General features: G+C 34.7%; 1 protein-coding gene across 1 annotated transcript; it reads left to right on the top strand.

The window, feature by feature from the left end:
• The first annotated feature begins 157 nt into the window (after positions 1–157).
• dipk1c (divergent protein kinase domain 1C) lies at positions 158–24412 on the top strand. The gene is made up of 4 exons (XM_073830705.1): positions 158–757; positions 14106–14840; positions 18184–18348; positions 20718–24412. Exons 1-4 carry the CDS (start codon positions 572–574, stop codon positions 20976–20978), a joined length of 1347 nt encoding a protein of 448 aa, XP_073686806.1. The 5' UTR covers positions 158–571; the 3' UTR covers positions 20979–24412.
• Positions 24413–27789: the final 3377 nt, after the last annotated feature.

The raw sequence follows: 27789 nt of genomic DNA, 5'->3' as shown, positions 1-27789 counted from the left end.
CGTGCCTGGCACGAGAGACGGATCTGGCACCGCGCGCCGTCAGGAAAGGCCCGGCTGCCTTGGAAACAGAGAAGAAGGCGACCCAAAGGAGGAAAGCACTCAAGAAGGGGGCGGGAGGCAGAGGGAAAAAAGGTGGAGTGTTGTGTGAAGAGAGAGAGAGAGAGAGAGAGAGAGGGAATAGAGAGCCAGAGGCAGAGTGAAAACACACTGGAGCCTAGAGAAACAGTCAACGTGAGAGAGACTGAATGAGGCAGAGCAAGTCCGGCCTCGACTCCGAGGCGTTCTTCACACTCCGGCGCTCGCCTCGCTCATTCACAAAGCAAACCCAGGAAGGCGGAGAGGAAGCCTAGAGAGAGATCTGCTCCGCGTAACAGGAGGCAGCGCAGCAACGGAGCGCCGCGATCAGGCATGCGAGTCCCCCGAGGAGACGTCAGGAGGAGGTTAACCGCAAACGCCGACCCCGAGCGAGAGCAGCGAGCAGGCGCACATCCTCCACGGCGCCACAGATGCCACAGACTCCCACATCCTTGAGTGGAAAGCAGAGGGCTCCTGCCGAAGGGGGTCCCGACAGATGCGGCGGTCCCTGCGCGGGGCCCTCAGGTGTCTGGGGGTGAAGGTGTGCAGGAGGAGCGTGCTGCTGGTCGTCCTGCTGTGGTTGGCCTCGTGGCTCTTCCTCAACGGCCTGGTGTTCGTGCACAGGAACATGTTCTCTGACTTCTGCACTGACGACAAGAGCAAAGAGATCTTGCAGAGGGTGGTAAGGCTAACTTTTGGCATCGTTCAATTGAGTATTTGATCAAAAAGGTTCTACTACTGGATTTTAACTTGTCAGTCTTGGCTAACTCAACGACTTCGTTACATTTATTTAGTGTAAAATGTTGTCTAAACTTAAAGAAAGACACTACAGGTGAATAGGTTAACCACTTTAACCAATAGATATCAACATACTTTCATCTGAAAAACTTTGTTTATGCAAATTGGGCTTGTATGTAATTAATACGCACTCATTTGCATACATTTTCAGAATCTGAACACTGGATAAAGTCAAGTTAAAAAAATTGGCTTCATTTTGTTGACTTATGTGACACTGGACTACAAAACCAATTATAAGGGTATATTTTTGGAAATAAATAAGCTTTAGAATTGGAAAATATTTGGCCGAGATATAGCTATTTGAAAATCTGGAATCAGAGGGTGCAAGAAAAAAATCTCTTTAAAGTTGTCCAAATGAAGTTTTTGGCAATGCACTTTACTAATCAAATATTAGTACATTAAAATGTTTTGATATATTTATGGTAGGAAGTTTTCAAAATTTCTTCATAGAACATGATCTTTTCTTAATATTTTAATGTTTTTGACATAAAAGAAAAATGTATAATTTTGACCCATACAATGTATTTTTGGCTATTGCTACAAACACACCCGTGCTACTTGGTCCAGGGTCACATATTAAAAGTTTTTAAAGAGGGTACTTTTTGTTTGTTTTGTTTTATCATCTAATTTTATTATTCCATAAATTTGAAAAATCAGAAAAAAAAATCACCATATTGATTTTGATTAACGATATATGAATCAGAGTATTATACACTCCTTTAAAAATAGAGGTTCCAAAACTGTGTTTTTGCAGTGATGCCATAGAAGAACCTTTTTTGGTTCCCCAAAGAACATTTCAGTGAACCATTTTTAAAAACATTTTAAAAATCTAAAGAAGTTTTTTCAACCATAAAGAACCTTTTCTGTATTTGAAAGGTTCCTTGGATGTGTATGGTTCTTCATGGAACCCTCGATGCCAATAAAGAACCTTAATTGTTAAGAGTGTAGTTAAATGAAACAACAATTTTGCTATACATGAAATAAAAAAAATGTTAACTGGAAGAAAAAAAAAAACGTTTTATTTCAGCAGCATTTCTAATGTTAATTTAACATTAATAATGATTATACCAATGATATCAAAAATAACACTGGAATGAAATATGAACAAACCTCTGTAAAAAGCAGATTATAGATAGGAATAAAACTCTTATGCTATGCAAGTGCTGAAATAGAGAAAAAACTCAGTCTTTAAAGATATGTATTGTAACTGAAAACCACAGACGCAGATGTAATAAAATAAACGCTTAAATGTTCTTTTCACTAGTCTGAAAGACAACATTTAACGAAAGCAAAATGAAACTAAAATCTTAAAACTAACCTGTAGTGTCTTGCATTAAACTTATGATTTAGTACAGTACTTTTAACAACAGATTAAGTTTTTAAGAATACAATGCAATACAATCAGCTGTCATGTTGCAGTTGTAGCGATACCTCAGGGGATTTTGATCAAATTTTCCACCAAAAGACACACAAAAGCATTTCACAGGATTACTCAGTCAAGCATTGAATCATGGGTACCAGCAGTAACGGGCCTCCATTAAAGGCTTAAGCTTTGTTCCTCGGGGGAAACCTAAAGCTCTTTTAGAGCCACTGGATTATGTGATGTCAAGTGAGTGCTGAAAGAACATTTTGTTTGTTGCCACTTTGGGAACCACAGAATCCTGGTGGCCTTTAAGCGAGGACTGGAAGATGATTACAATTAGATGGCATCAATTAGTGGGAAAGTTTTTGCACGCAAACTATCATCATTAACTAAATATGCTGGTGGGAGCAGATTCAACTATGTTACTTAATTTCGATATATATCAAAGTTCATAAATATATCAAACCATTTCATTTTTAAATCATGCGTTTAAACTCGGACTGATGCAATCATTTGAACTGTCATGAATGTGAAAGCTATTTAAGTCAATTACATTTTTGCTCTTGTAATATCTAAGATCGTGACACTTAAGTAGTCTAATTATTAATATATGGGAAGGCTAGGATAAATATTTTACTGAATTCAACAGCTGCAAGCCGATGGAATCCAGCCGTGTGCCAATGATGTGCAAATGATGACTGGGTGGAGATATTAAACTATGAGGTGTATGTCATTTTGTCAATGACGATGAAGTGAAAATAACAGACCGGCTTGTAATTATTGTTTAAATTCTCAGGGATGTGTAGTGAGAATATTTTGGTTAAGGGTTCACACTGGTAAAAAAATGATTTTGTGGTTGGTGAAGTAAACAATACAGAAAAACAAACGGAATTTCTACATTAAATAATTGAGTTCAGGCAACAATTTAAAAAAAAAAGAGTAAATTCAATTTAAGCTTATAGAACTTATAAATATATTTTACTTGGAATTCTTTAGTTTTACAAAGATTGTTTAAGTAAATATCAAAATCATGATCCCATTGTTCCCGTCATGCACTTGTCTGTGTGTTCATTTGGTTAGTAGCTACATTAAATCAACATGACCTTAAAAACAATAAGGAGACGTCTACTTGCTTACATACATGTTTGTAATTAAAACACATGCTTTAATTTTTTTTCAGTGTTATGATGTTTGAGTACATTTACAAGCCGTGGCAAAGAGTAAACCTAAAATAATTAAGTAGAAATTACTCATCAAACTCTAAACGCACTTTAATTTACTTATTTTTCTTTGGCTACTTTTACTTAAATTATTTAAGTAGGTTTTACTTAATTCCATACTTAAATTGTACTTAAAAAATGTGCTTGCAAAAACTTGCCAAATAAAAATTTAAGTAAATTTACTAATTTTACTAATTGTTTTTTCAGTGCACAGTTGGCTCTATAGTTAATTCCGCACATTTATTTATTCATTTTTGTTATTGACTTATTTAAGTTGTTAAAATTGTTATTGCTAAAACATTTTTAACGTCTCTGTGTCTGCACAGCCAAGGGGTACATTGAAAAATGGTTGTAAAAAAGTTATTTTTTTATGTAAATAAAGATTATTGTGTGTCAAAAATGAGATAAGACGCATGTTTGGTGCTACTCTATTTCTTTGTACGTTTTACAAGAAAATAATTGTAGTTTTTCCACTTAAAATGTTTGTTTTTAAGTCAGTATTACTTTTTACTTTTGTCATTTCTTTGTAATTATTTGTGACCCTCAACAGTCTGAAGTAGCACAGGTATATTTGTAGCAATAGCCAAAAATACATCGTATGGGTCAAAATTATCAATTTTGTCTTTTATGCCAAAAATCATTTGGATATTAAGATCACGTTTCATGAAGATATTTGGTACATTTCCTTCCATAAATATATCAAAAGTCAAATTTTGATTAGTAATATGCATTGCTAAGAATTTCATTTGGACAGCTTTAAAGATGCTTTTCTCAATATTTAGATATTTTTTGCACCCTCAGATTTCAAATTGTTGCATCTCAGCCAAATATTTTCAAACTGTACATCAATGGAAAGCTTATTTATTCAGCTTTCAGATTATGTATAAATCTCAAATTTGTGAGATTCTGAGTAAAGCAAGTGTAGATTGTAGATATTGGCTTTTATTACTCAAAAATATTCTAAAACAAACATTTTCTTTTCATTTTTCAAGCGTATTCCCATTCCGCATTGACAGTCAAAACTCCCGTTACTTCTGCATCATCCATTATATTACAAAGGAAAAAGGCTGTCAGCTGTAGGATGCCAAAATGTTGTTTACATTCATTAATTTAGCAGATGCTTTTATCCAGAGCGACTTCCAAACGAGAATAATACACGCTTTTGAGTTTTGATTTGTTTATGCTGTACTCTGTGTTTAATTTTCCACTAAATTGTCTTATTAGCGCAGTTCACAAGCACAGAGACGGTTCTCATAATTCACATTAGATGTTTGTTTGGAAACATCCAAGTTGTCACAGCTCGTTTCCTCTTATGACCACACACATCGTCTTAAAATAGTCTTTTTTTTTAGTAGTTTTAGTAGTAAATTTAATGCATTAATAGAGACCAGTTTTAGATAAGTTAAGAGAATGCAACTTACTCATCATTCATGCCTTATTTGTTACAGTACATCTCCAAAACATTGATGAATTGTAAAACAGCCTGATACATAATCTGCCAAACAATTAGCTTTTCTAAGGCTTCAGCATTGCAATAAACAGCGCAGAGTGGTGCACGTTCACACAATAAACTGTTTATAGTTTCTGGCAGCATGTGGCTGAGAAGCTTTGGGCAGTTACTCTTTGAACTACACGAGACCTTCAGCGGTACCATCTGTCACCTGTGCAACCAGGTCTATGTATAATAGAATTGTTGGCTTGAGTTCATGAAATGAACCTAACTGTTCTTTGAGTGCTGCTCCGCTGCAGGCTCTCGATACAGTTTCATGCTTTGTTTATACTCTAATGTGAAGGTTAAGCACAGATGGTTTTCCATGCGGTGGGTAGACATGGTCCACTAACTTCATGCAAAGATCATTATTTTGCAATAGGTTTAATACTCAGATGTGTACTGTAATGTTCATAGTTTCAAGATATGAAATCGTATTGGTTGGAAAATAGTCGTTCGCAAATATAGTGTCTAAAAGTGTCTTTTTCCAAAAGAAAATTGCATGTATGCAAATTGTATAATATCCAAACTATGCATGGAGTTTCCATAGTGACATCTTGATTTGCTCAAAAACATTTCTGATTATTATCAATGTTGAAAACAGTTGTGCTGCTTCAGATTTTTGTTTAGGATTCTTTGGGTTCAAAAGAACAGCATTTGTTAGAAATAACTTTTGATCAATTCAATGCATCCTAGCTGAATTTAAAAAATGTATTAAAATTATATCCATTATGACCCCAAAATTGTACAACATTGACTATATACATTCACTTAAAAAATACCAAAACACCAACTGATTAAAAATGACTTTTTTTTTTTTTTCAATTTTAAAAATTTAAATTCAAATACTTCAATTCAAATTAAAAAATTCAAATTTTACAAGAACTATTATTTGGGCATGGAATTTGAGCATCACTTCCTTGCAGTTCCCAACTGATTTAATATTTTATATAATCAAATTGAATGTGTTTAAATGTAGATTTTTGGATCCACCGTAAGTGTTAATTGGCATATAAGAGTATACTAGCGAACAATAGGCCCTTTTCTCGTTTTGTACCCCAGTTTTAGTGAGTATGATGTAAAGTGAAAATGATGGAGTGACCCAGAGCGGCCTGTGCAGACATTCTTGGCATGCCGGGACTGGCCAGCGCTCAGGCCAGATGGCAATACAGCCTGTGGGCAACAGAAATAGACTGCTATTCTCTGGGGTCTAATGTTTAGTCATTACCTTACATGCTCAGAAGCATACAGAAAATATTGTTTCCCTCTTATTTCATGTCCTCACTCAGCACTGGAGTTGTGCTTGCTTACTGCTGTGACTCTCAAGAGCCTTTTTCTTTCTTTTTCTGCTTCCTGGAACTGGCTCAATATGGTCCGTCCTTCTGTGTGTTTTTTCTGTTTTTCCACCAGGTGAAAAAATTCAGTGCAATTGCTTAGTAACAGCACACCTCGCCTCAGCAATGCACACGGTTTGAGGTATCACTCATGTCTGTAGCACAAACTGTGCAGGACAAGTACTGTAACTACCAGGGTTTAATGTGGTACAAAACATAAACTATAGTATTAGTGATGCCTGATGCAAACAGTGCTACACTGCTGCTCAAAAGTTTGGGATCAGTACGATTTTTTATGTTTTTAAAGAAGTTTCTTATGGTTAAAAAGAGCAGCATTTATTTAAAATTAAAAAGGTTTTATTAATGCTTTTATTCGCCAAGAATGTTTTAAATTAATAAAAAGTGATAGCATAGATTTACATTGTTAGAAAATATTTATATTTTGAATAAATCTGTTCTTTTTCATTTGTTATTCATCAAAGAAAAAAAGAAAAAAACACAGGTTCCAAAAAAATATTTGACTGTTTCCAATAAATTGGCATATTAGAATGATTTCTGAAGAATCGTGTGACACTTAAGACTGGACTAACAGCTGATGAAAATTCAGCTTTGCGTCACAGGAATAAATTATATTTTAAAGTATATTAAAATAAAAACTATTGTTTTATATTGTAATAACATTTGGCAATATTACTGTTTATTTCTGTATTTTTGATCAAATTAATGCAGCCTTGATAAGCACAAGAGACTTCTTTAAATCACAAGTTTTACTGATCCCAAACTTTTGAGCGGCAGTGTAAATATATAACTATTAACAGTCTGACTGGATGAAGGATGCATATTTTCACTGAGACCATCGAGTCCAGATTAGAACTAAAAATTCCACAGTGTGCATTTGTCATTAAGCCAAAAATATTCACTGATAATAGATTTTTCCATGACAAGGACAACAGCAAATGTTAAGAATATGATGTGTATTCAGTCAATGCAGCCGAACTAACTAAATAAATGAATGTATGTAAATAGTTAATTTAAAATATTCCGATTAGAAGCTTCAGACATTGTCAAATCAACCAAAAGTATGTTTGTAACAATGTTTTGCTATTAAGTTGTTAAAGGTTATTTCAGAATAGTCTAAGAATATTCCAAATGTCCAGGTAAAAAAAATAAATAAAAAATAAAAACTTTTCATCATTCTTTGTTAAAATTTGTTGGAACACTGTTTTAGAATTTTGGAAACATTATGGAAGTGTAACTTTTGAATGGTCCCTGACTGCAAAAAATAAATAAATAAATAAAAAATCTTATCTTACTAAGCATTTTTAACTCAAACTGTTGCATTCTGTCAGTCATATAATGGCAGTCAATGGTTACCAAATCTGTAAGAGTGAAAACAAACATACACAGAAAAAATCTAATTAAACCCTGCGGCTCGTGACAATACATTGAGGTCTTAAGACACAAAACGATCAGTCTGTGCAAAAAACTGAACAGTTTTTATATCATTATTTACCACTGATCTGAAAACAAGTAAAATTATCTGCCAGTGGGGTAAATATTATTAAGTCAAGAGTATTTTATTTATCCCACTGGCAGATAATTTTACTTATTTTAAGCAAACTCAACTTAATTTAGTTTTCCCCCTTGAAACAAGACTAAATATGTTTAGAATTTCATCTTAATCATCTTAATTTAAGAAATTTTAGATATTTTTAGACATTTTGACTAGAAACAAGATAAGCCTTTTTTGCAGTGCTGAACATTCTGAAACAAGTAGTAACATTTGAAAACATCGATGAGCATCCAATTTTAAAAACATTTTTCATAATTCTTTGTTAAAAAAATGTTGGAAGATACTATTTTAGAATTTTGCGAACATTATAGGAATGTTACTTTTGAATGTTTCCTGAAGTAGTAATTAAAAAAAAAAATGTTAGATGAACGTCCAGCTAAAACATATTAGAAGAAAAACATCCTGTGAATGTTTTGAGAACATTGTTAAAGAAAGTTTAAACTAACATTCCTTACTAACTGTTACTGGAAAACATTTGTTCTTAACCTTGATAGAACATTGCCAGAACAATAGCCAAAGTTCTGAGAACCTTCAAATCCAGTATCTTCTTTCTTATACCCAAAAGAAAAAAATCAGTTTTTGTAACCCTAACCGCTAGATTACAAACACAGCCATGATTTACGGCATACGAGTCACTTTCACCAAGCTGAGTCTCACTACTCAGTTTTCCCTGCCTACACACGTTCATTTTTCAAATCTCTAAACACAGTGAGTGTGCTTTCTATACCGAACACACAAACATACACTGGATTTGGGCCTCACAGTGGGAAAGTTTATATGCAAACGGGAGCTGTTGTCCCATCTGAAGAATTAAAACACATGTGGGGAATTTGGCTGGCACTTACAGTGTCGAAAAAAGAAGGATCAGCCTAGAGCTGAAGCCGCGGAGTGACCACAGAGCACAACATGCGTGTTTGGCCCACATAAACACCGTGAGAGGCCCATGAGAGGGTCTGTAGGAAGGAAGCTCTTTCTATGTTTAGACACAGTGGAGCTGATAACAGAACTCTGAGATTCGAGTGCCTTATTCAAGAGTGTTGTCATGGTAAAGCGACCAACTGGGAGTCATTCAGGTAATTACTAGTGCTGGCTATTATTACTTATTACTTATTACGCTAGTGCGGAAGAAACTCGCACCCACCGTCAGAGATAATATGCCTCTCTGGAGAGAAAAGTTTAGAGTAATTTAGTTTTCAATGGTCACAATCGGAATCAGGAAAATGCAAACTTCACTTCCAAAAGTACACATGGTGTGAATTAACACACTGTTAAAGAAATAGTTTACCAAACTATTTCTTGTAAGCGAATCCGTTAAGTTATTTTAATTTCAAATCGTTGCTTCTGGCTAATAATCCATAATATTGCTTTCTCTAGTAAAACGTTGTCTGGTCCGAATCAGGAGTGAAATCTGCACAGATCAAGCACCGTTTACAACCCAAAACAGCTCTAAACAAATATGTGGGTGGATTTTGATGTGCGTGATGAAATTTTTCAATGGAGGAAGGATTGTTATTATTACTTATACATGTCCGCTGATGCGGAAGAAACTCGCACCCACCGTCAGAGATATTATGCCTCTTTGGAGAGAAAAGTATGGAGCAATTTAGTTTTCAGTGGTCACAGTTGGAATCAGAAAAATGCAAACTTCACTTCCAAAAGTACACATGGTGTGAATTAACACACTGTTAAAGAAATAGTTTAACAAAACATGAACATTTGCCAAAAATGTAAAGGGCATTTAAAATGTATATGAGTTTATTTCTTTAGAGATTTGGAGAATTGTAGCATTACATCACTTGCTCACCAGTGGATCCACTGCAGTGAACGGGTGCTGTCAGGATGAAAGTCCAAACAGCTGATGAAAACATCACAGTAATCCACAAGCAGTCCACACTACTCTATTCCATTAGTTAAATAAAGTCCATAATAGGCTATTGCTTTCTTTAGTAAAATTGTTGTCTGGTCCGAATCAGGAGAGAAATCTGCACATATCAAGCACCGTTTACAACCCAAAACAGCTCTAAACAAATATGTGGGTGGATTTTAGTGTAAGCGACAACAAGAGATCAATGCTTCAATGGAGGAAGCATTGTTATAAACTATTGACTTGTATTATAGTTAAACAACATCTTGATGTATTTGTTTCTTATAAACATGCAGCTTTTGGCTTCTCAAGATGTTAATTGATGAACTGGATTGATGTGGATTACTTATGGTTTATTATTGTGATGTTTTTGTCAGCTGTTTGGACTCTAATTCTGACGGCACCCATTCACTGCAGTGTATCCACTGGTGAGCAAGTGATCTAATGCTACATTTCTCCAAATATGATGAAGAAACAAATTCATCTACTTAAAAATTCCAAAGAAACACACACAATGAAAAAAATCATAAATCCAAGCCAAAATATCACAGATATGCTGACCTGGGACCATTTGCACATCCAAATGATGTTGGCACAGTGACAGTCATTCAAATTGTCTTCAGAGAATGTAAAAATCTAATGTTATCGCTGGCATTTTTAGCCAAGTTTAATTATACAAATGTGTCAAGTTCAGTTTTATGATACGAGTAAAAAGCTTTAGCAGGCCTTTTTAACACAGAGGACATATTTTATGTAAGGGGAGTAGGGGACGAATAAGGAATGGAAGAACCACTAATCCATTATGATTGATAATGACAAGGAAAACATATCGCTAACTTGCTAAAGCCAATGCAGATACTGTAGGAGCCGGACCAGAGCTGGACTGAGCATGGATAACAGCTGTTTACTTTGGAAGGTGACAGAGGACGATTTGCAGTGTAGTCTCTGTGGAACACAAATCATCAGTAGCCCCGGAGCCCCTGATTTGACACATATATGTGCAGACTGCAGCAACAACCTGTAATTACCTCATTTTTCATGAGAGGGTCAAAGAGGGAAAATGCGAGAGCAAAAGCAGAGCTGTTTTAACACCATGCATGAAAATGATTATTAGACTGTTCTGCAAGATTAAATACACTGTATGTGAATTTCATGCATGCCAGAAAAAATATGCTGACAGGTGGCACATATTCAATAAGTGTGATATGAGATGGAATTAAGATCCCTGCATTCATTAAAAACAGCTTTAACGCTATGGAGATTAGTTTGACATGACACACACCATACCAAGACTATGACAACTTGTACTTGACTTCCTAGGAATATATAATACAAATAGAACATAATACAAATAGTAAAATATAAAGATTTGTATGCATATTAAATGCAAGTGCCTAGTTTAATGTTTCAAATAACTTTCATTAAAATGCATACAACAACATATTTAGTCTAACCTGCACCTATTGAAGTATATTTAAAAAATAAGTGATCATTCTAAAGTTTATTTTAAAAAAATTTAGTAATTAAAGTGTTTTTAATGTATACAAAAGCTGCAGCTGTTTGATTAAACAGTAAAAATAGTAATATTGTGAAAAATTACAATTTAAAACAAATGTTTGTATATTTTTATTTTTTTATGCAATTTTATTGAAGAACTAAAGTCAGAATTATAATATTTCATCTCAGAATTGTTAGAAATAAGTCTGAATTAAGTCAGAATTGCAAGATATAAAATAGTAACTGCGAGAAATTAAGTAGGAATTGTGAGAAAAAAGTCAGAATTAAGTCAGACTTGCGAGATATAAACTCATAATAGCGAGAAATAAAGTCAGAATTGTGAGATACAAACTCACTATTGCAAGTTATAAGGTCAGAATTGTGATATAAACTCATAACTATGAGAAATTAAGTCAGAGTTGTGGGATTTAAACTCATAATTCTGAGAAATAAAGTCAGAATTAAATAAAGTCAAATTGCAAGATATAAACTCGGAATAGTGAGAAATTATGTAAGAATTGTGAGAAATAAAGTCAAAACTAAATAAAGTCAGAACTGTGAGATTTAAACTCGTAAATGAGAAATTAGGTCCAAATTTTGCGGAATAAAGTCAGAATTAAATAAAGTCAGAACTGCGAGATTTAAACTCGTAACTGTGAGAAATTAAGTCAAAATTGTGGAATATAAAGTCATAATTGCAAGAAATACAGTCAGAATTTAAAAAAAGAATTGTGCAATATAAACTCATAACTGCTAGAAATAAGTCAAAATTGTGAAATCTAAATTCATAATTGTAAGAAAGTTAGAATTAAAGTCAGAATTGCAAGATATAAACTCGTAACTGCGAAAAAATTACGTCAGAATTGTAAGAAATAAGTCAGAATTGCGAGATATAAACTCTCTATTGTGAATTATGAAGTCAGAATTGTGATATAAACTCATAATTGTGAGAAATAGGTAGCATTGCGAGATAACTCGTAAGTCTGAGCTGTTTCAACTGAAAGAAACTTGCACTGACTGATCTTAAATTATATCAGTGCCATTGTTTTGTCTTTAGATGTACACCAGTAATGTTTTTTTTCCAAGGCACATCTATAAAAATTACTTAAACTTCCTAATTGAACTATGGCCTAATCCTGGTTTAGTCTAAGCCCTGTCTATGAAACCAGGCCATAAAGTTATAATTGTGAGAAAGTCCGAATTAAATAAAGTCAGAATTGCAAGATATAAACTCGAGAAATTAATTCAGAATTTTGAGAAATAAGTCTGAATTAAATAAAGTCAGACTTGTGAGATATAAACTTGAAACTGTGAGAAATTAAATCTGATTTATACAAAATAGTCAGAATTAAATAAAGCCAGAATTGCGAGATATAAACTCAGAACTGTGAGTTATAAAGTCAGAATTGTGATATAAACTCATAATTCTGAGAAATAATTTCAGAATTAACTGCGAGATTTAAACTCGTAACTGTGAGAAATTAGGTCAAAATTTTGCAAAATAAAGTCAGAACTGTGGGATATAAACTTGTAACTGTGAGAAATTAAGTTCAAATTCTGAGAAATAAAGTCAGAATAAAAAAAAAAAGAATTGTGCAATATAAACTCATAACTGCTAGAAATAAGTCAAAATTGTGAAATCTAAATTCATAATTGTAAGAAAGTTAGAATTAAATAAAGTCAGAATTGCAAGATATGAACTCATAACTGTGAGAAATTAAGTCAGAATTATGAGATACAAACTCGTAATTCTAAGAAATAAAGTCAGAATTGTGGGATATAAACTCGGACTTGTGAGAAATTGTGAGAAATAAAGTCAGAATTAAATAAAGTCAGAATTGTATGATATAAACTCATAACTGCAAGAAATAAGTCAAAATTGTGAAATATAAACTCGTAATTGTGAGAAAGTCAGAATTAAATAAAGTCAGAATTGCAAGATATAAACTCGAGAAATTAAGTCAGAATTTTGAGAAATAAGTCTGAATTAAATAAAGCCAGACTTGTGAGATATAAACTTGAAACTGTGAGAAATTAAATCTGATTTATACAAAATAGTCAGAATTAAATAAAGCCAGAATTGCGAGATATAAACTCAGAACTGTGAGTTATAAAGTCAGAATTGTGATATAAACTCATAATTCTGAGAAATAATTTCAGAATTGTGGGATATAAACTCGGACTTGTGAGAAATTGTGGGAAATAAAGTCAGAATTAAATAAAGTCAGAATTGTGTAATATAAACTCATAACTGCAAGAAATAAGTAAAAATTGTGAAATATAAACTCGTAATTGTGAGAAAGTCAGAATTAAATAAAGTCAGAATTGCGAGATAAAAATTGCAACTGAAATGTTAAATCAGAATTGAGAGATGTAAACTCGTAATTGGGAGACATAGTCAGAATTGTAAGATATAAAGTTCAAATTGTGATAATTAAAGTCAGAATTAAATAAAGTCAGAATTGCAAGATATAAACTCAAAATTGTGAGAAATAAAATTAGAATTAAATAAAGTCAGAATTGTGAGATATAAAGATATAATTGTGAGAAATAAAGTCAGAATTACGAGACATAAACTCGTAACTGCAAGAAAGTAAGACAGAATTGTGATATAAACTTGTCAGAAATAAAGTCAGAATTTAAAAAAAGTCAGAATTGCAAGATATAAAGTCGTAACTGCGAGAAAAAGTCAGAACTACAAGAAATGACTTTTTTAACATGTTGTGTTACTCACAATTGTAAGTTTATATCTTGGAATTATGAGAAATCAAATATATATGAAAATATACATAAATATAGTGTCTAAATCACTGCTGGTAGAGCCCAAACCACAATCATTATGCACATTTGGCTGCTAATGGGAGAACTGAGTGTTCTGTGTCTTTGTTTCAGTGTGACGAGTATCAGCAGGGAGTTCTGACCGGTGACCTCTGCGAGGACCTCTGCGTGGCCGGTCGTGTGGAATACAAACGCTGCCTCTATTATGAGAATGGCAAGAAGGTCATGGCCGCCAGCTGGCGTGGGGTGCCTGTCGTTCTCAAGTCAAAGCTGGAGAACTTTTCCTCCTATGAGGCTTTAGCTCTGCTGGAGTACCAGGATGCGGCAGGAGGAGCAGGAGGCGAGGAGGAGCTCTCGCCTCTGGATGTCGTCTTCTACGCCACGCTGGAGATCAAGAATTCTCTGGGCTTGGAGACGGGAACTAACTTGACATTGCCCCGCTTGTGGGGCCAAAAGCTGAAGGAGAACGAGCGGACGTACTCGCGAGCTGAGCTGGCCTCGCTCTGGGCTCTCCTTCAGCAAGAGGAGTACACCTTCCTCAGGGTCCTGCAGGATTTGACCCACCATGTGGCCAAGATCTTGGGCTCCTGTGGTCACTTTTATGCCGTGGAGTACTTGGCGGCCGGACACGCGTGGGATCAACACATTTTCTCGCTGGAGGAGCTGACGCTGAGCCCTTCGCCGAGCCCCTGGAGCGGACAGGAGAAGATGATAACCGCAAAAGATATGGTGCCGCGAGTGGCTCTGAGCTTTCTAGAGATGGTGGAGCATTTCGAGAATGACTTTTCTCACCGCTTACACCTCTGTGACATCAAGCCAGAGAACTTTGCTATAAGGAAGGACCTGACGGTGAGTAAATTTAAGTAATAAATTGAAGCGAACACGTCAATATATTCCTTGAATGCAAATGTCTGAAGAGCAACAATGAGTTGTATTAGTTGTATTCAAAAATATAGCTTTCAAAAGATCTGTATTACTTTTTAATTCATTTCACAATAAATAAATAAAAATCATTTATGGCTTGAATAGTGCTGCTCTAAACCATTAGAATAGAAGTAACTTTTACTGTACTTTCTGATCACACTGCAAAAAAAGTGATATCTTAATTTCTTGCAGTTGGGGGGTTATATCCCAAAATTCTGACTTTATAACTCACAATAATGAGTTTATATCTCACAATTTTGACTTTATTTCTCAAAATTACGTTTTTATCTCAATTCTGACTATTACTTACAATAGTGAATTTATATCTGGCAATTCTGACATTATTAAATTCTGACTTTATTTCTTACAATTATAAGTTTATACACAATTCTGACTTCATTTCCAGCAGTTACGAGTTTATATCTTATGATACTGACTTTATTTCTCGCAATTATAACTTTATGTCTTACAATTCCGACTTTAAAAAAAGTGTAAATCTCTAAAGATTCCTAAAAATTAAGATATATTTACTTGAGAAACGCATTTGGCAACATTCAATGCCATGATATTGGAAATGTAAGACTTTCTGCTTTGATTTAAGACATTTTAAAGCCTTAAATTGTGGATGAACAAATTAATTTCTTTTTATCTCCAAGTAAAGAAAAAAAGGAACAAATAAATTGTTTTCTAAATGTGAATGTCTAGGGAGAAGACAATGAGTTGTATTAGCAATATTGAGACAATATCTCTTTTTGGAAAAAAAAAAAAAATCTAATAATGAATTTAAAAAAGCTTGAAGGCTGGAATGAACTTTCTGATCATGCTGCAAAAATGTGATGTTCTTCTGTTCTTATTCAATATTTTTGTCTTGTTTTCTAGTGCAAATGTCTAAAGATACCTAAATCAAAATATATATTTACTTGAGTGACAAAACGAGTCTTGTTTTCTGAGAATTTGTTCAAAATGAATCTTAAAACAGAAACACAGACATCCGTAGGCTGAGCAAAATCTACTGTTTCAAATGTTTTCAAACCCCACTTACAGGCACTTGTTAATATCTGTAATAAATTGTAAGCTGTAATTTAATTTTGCTAATTAATAAATCAATGTAATTTTGTTATAAAATATGCTTTAGGTATCTGTACTTGAAAACGACAGAAATACTGTGGAAGATCCATTTTTTTGCAATGCAATTTAGTTTTTAAGGCCTTAAATTGGAAAAAATTTTGGTCAGCATTTTTGGCAGGATTTTAGGTATTTATAGACATCACTGTAGTAAATAACAGTAAACTTATTCATTTAATTTAATCAGAAAAGTATGAACTGATAAACTATTTAAGGAGGAAATATATGTAAGCGGTTTGCTGTTCACTGCAATGTGATAGAGGTTAAAGTAATCATCCAAGAATCCAAGTCTAATTAAAACATTTCTATGAAAAGTACATAACCTTCCAGCATTATTGTAATAATTAGATTGTTATTATTATGCAATCTTTATTATAGTGAAGTGTTGTTATAATTAGTTCTTGAGCGAATAGAAAAAATCCTTGTCTCACTGCTGGCAAAACTGTGATCCTGCGAACTCCCAAAGATTTCCTTATAAATCTGCTGCCCGAGGCTTGTTATTTTCCAATATTCTAGGTTATTAAGCTAATTATGATGGTAATTATTAAAAACAATATTTAGTCATTTACAATAATTACAATAATTATTATTTAGGTTATCAAAGCCATATAAAAAAGAGAGAATTATAATATGAACTAAAATATTTATTCAGATCTCATGATCATTTGATTCAAATCAAAAGTAAACACAAATCGATATTTATAGTCTGTAGATCTGTACATCAAATGATATTTGTGTTCCAGCGAAGCAGATGAGATTGACATAAATGCTCATATGGAGGGTCAAACAGGTTTTACTAGCAACACCTGACATTATACAGCTTGTGTTATTATGACTCCCATCAATCAATGCCAGATCACCAATATGCTGTTTTTGTAACATGCATCACAAAAGAATAGATTTAAGATTCTTTAGAAGATTTCTGTGATTCTGAATTGCCTTTGTAAACACTTTGAACTGTCCTGTTTATGTAGAAGGATATGTTAATTTCATTCACAAATTCTCATTAATATTCAGATGAAACAAACAGTTCTGCATGCGGCAACAGAAAAACAGCTTAGCTTTGTCAATGCTTAGCGTATCTTATTAGTCAAGAGGTGACCGCAGAGCATATATAGTATCTATCTATCTATCTATACTTAAAAATGTAATGTTTTAATAAAATTTCTGAATAAAAATTGTTTCAAAGTAAATGCTACACCATTTATTCAGTCCCTCTGTTGTTCTACTGAAATTTTCTATCTCTTAATGTCTATTTTTAATTAATACACACAGTCTAACAGTCTGGAACAACTTTTAAAATTATTTTTTATTTACTTTTAATTTTTGAATGACTGCATAATGTCAGTTTTAGGATTTATCTAATTTTGATTATTAGTTTTTGTATTTGATTTTTACTAAGCAAGTACATCTGAAATTTACAAAAGGTTTTTTTATTTGAATATTTGATATAGCTTTTGCCATGTTTCTAAAACTTTTTTTTTTTATTTCTGTGTAAATTATATTTTGAATACCAGAACTGTATATATACAGTTGAAGTCAAAAGTTTACATACACCTTGCAGAATCTGCAAAAATGTTAATTATTTTACCAAAATAAGAGGAATCATACAAAATGCATGTTATTTTTATTTAGTACTGACCTAAATTAGATAGACAGGATCACGTTTCTCACATCAGAAAAGGTCAGAAGATATATCACATAAAAGATGCTTACATATAGCCCACAAAAGAAAATACCAGTTGAATTTATAAAATGACTCCATTCAATGGTTTACATACACTTGATTCTTAATACTGTGTTGCTGAATGATCCACAGCTGTGTTTTTTTGTTTAGTGATAGTTGTTCATGAGTCCCTTGTTTGTCTCGAACAGTTAAACTGCCTGCTGTTCGTCAGAAAAATCCTTCAGGTCCCACAAATTATTTTTCCAACAATGACTGTATGATTTTGAGATCCGTCTTTTCACACTGAGGACAACTGAGGGACTCATATGCAACTGTTACAGAAGGTTCAAACACTCACTGATGCTCCAGAAGGAAACATGATGCATTAAGAGCCAGGGGGTGAAAACTTTTGACTTCAACTGTATATATAAATGCTACTTTGTATTTATGATTATAATTTAGTTTTTCTCTGGTCAGGTGGTGGCTATAGATGTGGACATGGCTTTTTTTGAGCCTAAAATGAGAGACATACTTGAGCAGAATTGCACTAGTGACAACGACTGCAACTTCTTCGACTGCATTTCCAAGTGTGACAAAACTAAAAACAGATGTGGGGCAAAACGCAGAAACAGTAACCTTCAGGTGAGTGCGGCATTCATTATTCTGACTCCATTGCATACCGCAATCTTTTAATTTGCAGCAATTCTTCTATATTTCAGCATTCAATAATCCTGTAGATTATGTGGTTAGCAATTATAAATGCGGCAAGGTGCTGCGAGTGAAAAGAAAATGACTTTGTTTTGGAAAACTGTCACAAAGGAATACCAGTAAAATAGCCGGAGGAGACAATCATTCTTCAGTGGTAAACATTGCCAAGAAAATGAACGGAATGTTAATCGTTCATGATAACGCTGAAGGGAATCAGATAGCGCTGCCATTACGGCTCCTAAACACAATGGGGGTTAACGGGGCCAAACAAAGGAAGCACCTTTGATAAGGGGCGAGCAACAGATCATCGTCGGTTGTGGCTATGGTCGACCGCAACAGGCTACAGCTCATTTAAGATTCAGCTTCATTTATTTAATAAATGTACATAAAAAAAAAAATAAACACAAGGCAACGATTCAAATTTTCTATTTTTTTTCAGAGGTTGCTCAATGACTTTTCTCAAATCATAGCACATATCAGATGTTTCTAAATGGACATGTATGCATGAGTTAGTTTTATAGTTTCAGATTTTAAAAAACTTAAATGACATTAAAAAATAAAAACCAAACACAAGGTAATTTAAGCCACATTGTGTTGAAATGACAAAAAAGTGTGACTAATTATGATTGTACCACTGAAGCTATACTGTAAAAAATACATTAATAAATACATACATACATAAAAAAACTGAAAAATTAATAATCATATAAAACCAATAAATATCTGATTTATTACCAGATATGCAAGTGGCTCAGATCAGAAATCTATTGTGCAAAATTTTCAATAATTTTAGAAAAAACTATAGCAGTTTTTTGCCGTTGTTGAAAAAATATGTGACCATGGACCACAAAACCAGTCATAAGGGTCAATTTTTTGAAAATGATATTTATACATCATCTGAAAACTGAATAAATACGTTTTCTGTTGATGTGTGGTTTGTTAGGATATGACAATATTTGAAAATCTGGAATCTGATGTGCCAAAAATTACAAATATTGAAAAAGTCGCCTTTAAAGTTGTCCAAATAAAGTTCTTAGTAATGCATTTTACTAATCAAAAATTAAGTTTTGATATATTTACGGTAGAAAATGTACAAAATATCTTCATGGAACATGATGTTTACTTCATACCCTAATGATTTTTGGCACAAAGAAAAATTGATAATTTTGACCCATACAATATATTGTTAGCTATTGTTACATATAAACCTACTTAAGGCTGGTTTTGTGGTCCAGGGTCACATATAGCAATCTATATACTTAAGAAATTTTATCTCACAATTATAGCATAGTCACGTTTTTACTTACAATTGCATTTGTATCTCACAAGTCTGAGTTTATTTCTGCCAATATTGTAGAAACCTAAAATTTTCTGTACAGCTGCTTTGCAGCGATTTGTATTGTGAAAAGCACTATACAAATAAACTTGTAACTTGAATTGAATTTTGAGAGAAAAAAAATCTGAATTGTGAGATTTAAAGTTAGAGTTGTAAAATAAATGGTTCTGTGGTGGAAATGAGCTTTCATAAAAACAGATCTAGGCCACGTTAGAGAAAAAAAGTAATACTATTTGCAATTACATTACTAGAGATGGTATCATGCAACTATTTTTCTGAATGCTGAAACTGTTACAGGTTTAATTGCAATTCTTTTTTGTCACAATTCTGACATTTCTTGCCGTTCCGAGCTTATGTTTAACAATTTTCTCAGAATCCTAAGTTTATATAAATTCAACATCGGTGAGCAGTTACAAAAATACTATTTGTGATTAAATTACAAATAGAAGGCAACAAAAACTATAGTTCTGAATGCCGCTGCCATTACCAGTAAAAGCAGGTTTAATTTCTCCATAAGATACTTCAGTGCCACAGTCACGCAACGTCTTTCATCTGTTCGTTGCGGTTCGCTGTAGTCAACACCTGCTGTCAGTGCCAACTCCCCTTAAGGAGAACAAGCTAACAGACGAGCTGGTCGTATGAAACCAAGTCCAGCTCCGGGCCACAGGTGGCTGAGACAGAGCCCATCTCTCCGTTCCCGATCACTTAACGCAACCCTTGGTGACCTCTGCCTTCCCATTGTATGGCCTGCCATTCAGAACAATGAGGGCTTTGTAACATTCAGGCCATTGGGTCAAGGAGACCATCGCTTTCAAACTCCACGCATAGCAAATATGGCTGATGATTGCTCCGGAGATGATGAAACGAGACCAGGATGGCGCTAATGGCCGCTTCCCTCATCCGTAGCCCGTGGTTTTCCCTTTGGGGTCAATAGCTGTCATGCTTCTCTCTTTCTGTCTCTCCACAGGTGATCTGTGAGAAGATCTTCAGGCCTTGGTTTTCTCCCACGCTGCTCGGTGCTAAAGCGGGGCTCCCCCTGCAGGTGGAGATGCAGCGGGCCGTGCAGGAGTGCGCCGAGATAGACGGCGGGGAGGACGCCAGGCGCACGCGAGCCGTGAGAGAACAGCTACAGGATCTGCTTGTGGAGCTCATTCGGGAGGACACGGGAAACCAGGGTGAAGGCCAGGAACACAAGATGAGACGCGTCCATACGGCACTTAATTTCTAAAATCTTTTGAAATGGCTACGAAATAACAAACTCAGTCATGGTGCAAACATCTCAGACTATTATAGGCGAGATAACAGCTGTTTCCGAAAGCCAGATACATAAGCATAGTTGTTTACTGCTAATATTACAAACATCTGATAACCCTCTGGTGATGACCAAATTGAAAAAAAAAAATTTTTTTTTTTTTTTTTCTCATCTTTTACTTTATTGGAATGGTCCGAAAATTGGTAAAGGTTTTGGGGCTTGCTATGTGAACACAAAATAAATCATGGACATGATTAAAAAAGTTTAAATGTGACCCTGGACCACTAAATCAGTCATGAGGGTCAATTTTTTGAAATTGAGATTTAAACATCATCTGAAAGCTGAATAAATAAGCTTTCCATTGATGGTTTGTTAGGACAATATTTGGCTGAGATTGCTATTTGAAAATCTGGAATCGAGGGTGCAAAGCATCAAAATATTGAGAAAATTACCTTCAAAGATGTCCAAAAGTTCTTGCACTTCTTGCAATGCATATTACTTATCAAAAATTAAGTTTTGATATTTTTAAGGTAGGAGATTTACTATATATCTTATAGATATATATCTTTACTATATATCTATATATCATAGAACATGATCTTTACTTAATATCCTAATGATTTTTAGCATAAAAGAAAAAAATATAATTTTGACCCCTACGATGTATTTTTGACTTGCTACAAATATACCCATGCTACTTAAGACTGGTTTTGTGGTCCAGGGTCACATATAGTTCTGAAAAAAAAAAAAAAAAAAAATCATTACACTTGTACTGTTTGTGGTCAAAAATGACCCCATTTGTCAAACAAACTTCATCTAGTGGAAACGAGGTACCAAATACAATCTCACTGAAAGCACATTTTTTTAAATATCAACCTCAAAATTGGAACACAACCAATTTTTAGAGTAAAACATGTTTTGGAAAATACATATATTTCATATAAAACTGAATTATAAAAAATAATATTTGTATGCATTTTCAACTCATTTAAACTTCTAGAACTTTATTTAAGTTTCCAGTTTTCTCGTCTTTAGCAATAACATGCCAAGTGTTTTCTTCAAAAAGAGACTAAAGGTAAGTTTGTGCTCCAAAACATTCAAGATTTACAATAGTATAAGAAGGAAATTTCTAAAAACACAGAATTAAATAAAAACATTAGCCAACTAAAATATAGTGTATTAATTTCATTCAATTTATAAAATAATAATAATAATAATTTGACAGGCATGGAAGCAACACCAGAGGGTTAAAAGGGAAGCTCAGCCAAAAATGATTTTTTGACGCAGTATTTTTTCTTTTTTAATGTGTTACATCGAAAGGAAGAAATCCATACAGGTTTGTAATTTTGGGGTAAACTATCCCTTCAAGGGGAAAATTTGCCTCTTATGGTAAAGGCCTGTTCACACCAGTATCGATAACTATATCAATAATTCTATTAGTGTCCAGACCAACGTAAAATAACATGGTTTTGCAATGCAGTTTTTGTCATCTGCCTCTTTAAATGCTCAAGATCTTTAATGGGGTCCTATTATGCTCTTTTACAAAGTCTTTATTTTGTTTTGGGGGTGCACTAGAACATGCTCTCATGCTTGGTGGGTCAAAAAACACATTATTTTTCACATAAATTACATTATTACAATAGCTTTCTCCCCAGGCCGGCACAAATGTCTCAGTTAGTTCCAGGTTTGATGAAGGTCCGCCTTCCGAAAAACGAAATGTGTTGTGATTGGTTAGCAGTCCCACTGCATTGCAATTGGCAAACAGCTTTGACAGCGTTTCAGTCCTGCCACACCCCTTACCCAAAACAGCAAGTTCTGTGTACAACTGTTAGCACAAGCTAGATTAAAGTGATTTTTACGTTTAAACACATCGGATCACTAAATGAGGATTTTACTGACTCCTCCGGAGCCACATGAGGCACTTTTTATTATGGATCGACTTGTTTTGGTCTGATGGAGAGAAACACTTGTCTATGCCATTCTAAAGCTTGGGAGTGCCAGGATTATTTTTATAACTATATTTAAAACTGTGATTGCATTCATCTGAAAGAAGGAAGTCATAGAATGCATGGAGGGTGAGTAAATAATACACTACAGTAGTGTTGGACCTATCGTCAGCCTGCGAGATCGCCAATACATGATATTATATTATAATTATAATTTCAAATGAGAGTGAAATTTTTCACAGATTGACCAGCAGCACATGATAATACATGATATTATCATTACTGTGCTACTTTATTTAATTATTTACATGCCCGAAACCAGCTCCAGCATAAGGCTAGTGAAGCTATCTACACTGTATGATGAATAAATCTCTTACTGCACACTGCACACGTCTATGGCGCGGCTCCGATGTGGACACCGATGATCGTCACTCTAGTCAATGCTTGTGTTTACATCAGCCATGGCTCTGTATGTGTTTCAACCCTCTATACCGCACACGTCAATGCTGCAGCTCCAGCACGGCTACAGAAGCAGTTCGCGGACACTTTAGTCAATGCTTGCATTTATACGAGCCGCCCTGCGGCTCACTGGAGCATCCCAGAAGCGGCTGTTCATGCTACAGCACTAAAGTTAGGCGAATCCCCCACCTCGTCCCTCCCCACCCGCCAACGATTAGAATTTCCGTTCCAAAGGACTGCTTTGTGACATCAAAGCATCCGGAAAACAAACACTGTAGTCCAAAGGAGCCGTTCATTGTAGTTCTTGAAAATAGATTTTTTTAAAAATCTAAATATCTCCCTTTGGAGTGGACTTTGAGATGTGTACCTTTTAATATGCTTTTTTATGCCCAAACATACACACCACACAGTGGCTAAAATTCAAAAAGTTAAAAAGCATAAAAGAACCCCTTTAAAGCAGAAAAAAAAAATTGATTGGCTGTCAATGTTTTATCATTTATCAGCTGGAAAAAAATATATATTTTGAATGTGATTTCAACAATATTTTTCCACTATGTCAACTGGATTCCAAAACTTTTTTTTTTTTTTTTTTTTTTTAGAAATATTTCTTTGTTGTTATTGTTATTGTTATAGTTAATGCCCTTGGTGTAACATGACTTAAGAATAAAAGTCAAGTCACATTTACCATTGTTCTGCAAACTCTTGCTGGCAAAATTTATTGATTTCAATAGGAATCCACATGATTGGGTATTTCAAATGAGAGTGAAATTTTCCACAAACAGATTGACCAGCAGCACATAGACCAACAAAAAGCAGCTGGGTTTGAAAGTATCTTCTATGTGAACTGCTCCAATCATCCCTGCACTACTGACAACAGACAATAGACATTTGTTCAGTGAAATTTCGCTGAACCTTCTGGATCATCTCAGCTAATGTATCCCTTTTATTTGCTAAAGAGAATGTATCTACCTGTGATTTTGTATAAGCATTTCAATAAACCATGGCTCAGGCACAATCCTTCCGTTTTGGTTTCTTACCCACAGCTGCACGCCGTCACGCCGCGTTAGAGTCCGTACGCACATCAACACTATGCAGAGAATCCAACCGAAAGCTCAAAGATCAAACCAACATTTGGTTCCTATTGACACAAGAGTAACAATCTGTAGATTTGTTTGGATCTACCTTTAGCGTTGTGGTCTTCACAGGAGATCAGGTTCCAATCTGCCTCCAGCTGTCTTTCAAGAGAGGAGGTAAGATAGACCAAACACAAGCTTTAAAGTAGAGAAGGATGAGAAATCGCTTAGAACAGAAAGACTATAGGAACAGATCACCTGCTGGTGAACTTCACTGATTTATGTTCTCCTACCTTGGTTGGACTCCAAACGTTTTCCAGCTTGGCTTGCGGCGGTGATCAAATTATGCGTCTCCAAGGCAACGACAGGGGTCTGGTTTTGATCTGTTCAGATGTAACTTACTGACGCCAATGAGGACATCAATTCGATGTTAGATGTAAGCAGAATATTGTATTTGAATGTAGTCTCATCAAAACAGTGCAGAAATCAAGAGGATTTGGTTGAGATTTGTGTCGTTGTTTACCTTGACGTGGGATTGGCAGTGAATCCAGCATTTTTCAAGTGAGATTTCATTATTTCAACTCTAGCTGCCTATGGTTATAGACTGTTTACAACGCCGCTCCAGTGTTTAGAAGGCTGGAACAAACTGCAGGTTTTATTATTCAACTGGCCACATTAACAACTGCTTTGTGCTGAATAATTCTGTCTGAAAGCTCAGAGACTACTAAAGCTCTGGAATGAATCTCAACGTATAATACCTTAGATCCATGTCCAGTTACTGATGTGTTTTCCAAAATCCTAAACTGAAAAGCCATGTGACGACAGAATCATCAGCACTGAAAGTCTTTGAAGGACGCATCTGGATATAATTTACCATCATTTCAGAAGTATTTTTTTTAGAAAGCTACAGAAGTGACAAAATGAATTCTATTGATTGATTTGTAAAAACAAATTATGAGGATGTAAAAAACACAACAAAAAAAATTGTCATAAGTCACAATTGTGATTTTGTATCTTGTGAGTTTTAAAAATGCTTAAATGTCATTGCCTTCTAAATATCAAAACAAGTGGAATTTATTTTAATAAAACAAGCAATTTTCAAGCAAAATATTTAATGAAAGAGGTTTCTCATAATATAGATAATAAAACAATTGGTAGAGTGTTTAAAACTGAAGCAAAACATTTGGAAACTTTGTGGTTGTCAGAAGTCAGTGGATAATGTTCACAAGTAATGTGATGAATGACCTGTGGTTACTCTGACATCTGTGTGAAATTGTGGGGCATTGCCGTCAAGTGCACCTGTGTTTCCTAGTATGCACTACTTCAGAGTTAGGCACTCATTTTTAGCTATAACATGTCATGCATGTAAGTCAAAATAATAATAATAATAATAATAATAATAATAATAATAATAATAAAACTGACTTTTTTAAAATATATTTTGCCCATAATCATAATTTTGCGTTAAATCTTAATGCGTTAAATCTTTTTTAAGTGATAGTAATATAACAATCTCTAGTGCCAAATTGTACAATTGTAGGTACACTGCCATTCAAAAGTTTGGGATCAGTAAGATAGCTATGTTTTTTAAAGATGTTTTTTAATGCTCATCAAGGCTGCATTGAATCAGAGGAATAAATTATAATTTATAGTATATTAAAATAGAAAACAGTTATTTAAAATTGCAATAATATTTCACAATATTGCTGTTTTTTTCTGTTATTGCAAAAAACAGGCAGATTTTCCAATGAGTCTGGGTTGTTTGTTTTACATGAAGCAAAATTAAAGGTTGCTGTCTACAAGCTGCTTTGAGCAAAGTGTCTTAATATTACTAAAATACAGCACAGGAAATTAAATGTTGAATAAGTAACTAAATATTATTCTCAAAATTATTTAGTCACAACCTTTGTATCACCTACAGTTGTGGCCAAAAGTTTTGAGAATGACATATATTAGTTTTCATACATTTCATTTCATATATTATCTTTGTTTCAGTTGTTTCTGTGATGTACTGAAATATAATTACAAGCACTTCATACGTTTCAAAGGCTTTTATCGACAATTACATGACATTTATGCAAAGAGTCAGTATTTGCAGTGTTGGCCCTTCTTTTTCAGGACCTCTGCAATTGGACTGGGCATGCTCTCAATCAACTTCTGGGCCAAATCCTGACTGATAGCAACCCATTCTTTCATAATCACTTCTTGGAGTTTGTCAGAATTAGTGGGTTTTTGTTTGTCCACCCGCCTCTTGAGGATTGACCACAAGTTCTCAATGGGATTAAGATCTGGGGAGTTTCCAGGCCATGGACACAAAATTTCAACGTTTTGGTCCCCGAGCCACTTAGTTATCACTTTTGCCTTATGGCACGGTGCTCCATCGTGCTGGAAAATGCATAGTTCTTCACCAAACTGTTGTTGGATTGTTGGAAGAAGTTGCTGTTGGAGGGTGTTTTGGTACCATTCTTTATTCATGGCTGTGTTTTTGGGCAAAATTGTGAGTGAGCCCACTCCCTTGGATGAGAAGCAACCCCACACATGAATGGTCTCAGGATGCTTTACTTTTGGCATGACACAGGACTGATGGTAGCGTTTACCTTCTCTGGACAAGCCTTTTTCCAGATGCCCCAAACATTCGGAAAGAGGCTTCATCGGAGAATATGACTTTGCCCCAGTCCTCAGCAGTCCATTCGCCATACTTTTTGCAGAAGATCAATCTGTCCCTGATGTTTTTTTTTTGGAGAGAAGTGGCCTCTTTGCTGCCCTTCTTGACACCAGGCCATCTTCCAAAAGTCTTGGCCTCACTGTGCGTGCAGATGCGCTCACACCTGCCTGCTGCCATTCCTGAGCAAGCTCTGCACTGGTGGCACTCCGATCCCGCAGCTGAATCCTCTTTAGGAGACCATCCTGGCACTTGCTGGACTTTCTTGGACGCCCTGAAACCTTCTTAACAAGAATTGAACCTCTTTCCTTGAAGTTCTTGATGATCCTATAAATTGTTGATTTAGGTGCAATCTTTGTAGCCACAATATCCTTGCCTGTGAAGCTATTTTTATGCAACGCAATGATGGCTGCACGCGTTTCTTTGCAGGTCACCATGGTTAACAATGGAAGAACAATGATTTCAAGCATCACCCTCCTTTTAACATGTCAAGTCTGCCATTCTAACCCAATCAGCCTGACATAATGATCTCCAGCCTTGTGCTCATCAACATTCTCACCTGAGTTAACAAGACGATTACTAAAATGATCTCAGCAGGTCCTTTAATGACAGCAATGAAATGCAGTGAAAAGTTTTTTTCGGGATTA

The sequence above is a fragment of the Garra rufa genome, chromosome 24, assembly GCF_049309525.1.
Source record: "Garra rufa chromosome 24, GarRuf1.0, whole genome shotgun sequence".
NCBI classification, from domain to species: Eukaryota; Metazoa; Chordata; class Actinopteri; order Cypriniformes; family Cyprinidae; genus Garra; species Garra rufa.
The sequence above is the reverse complement of the archived record's forward strand: the minus strand, read 5'-3'. Positions and strand labels throughout refer to the sequence as shown.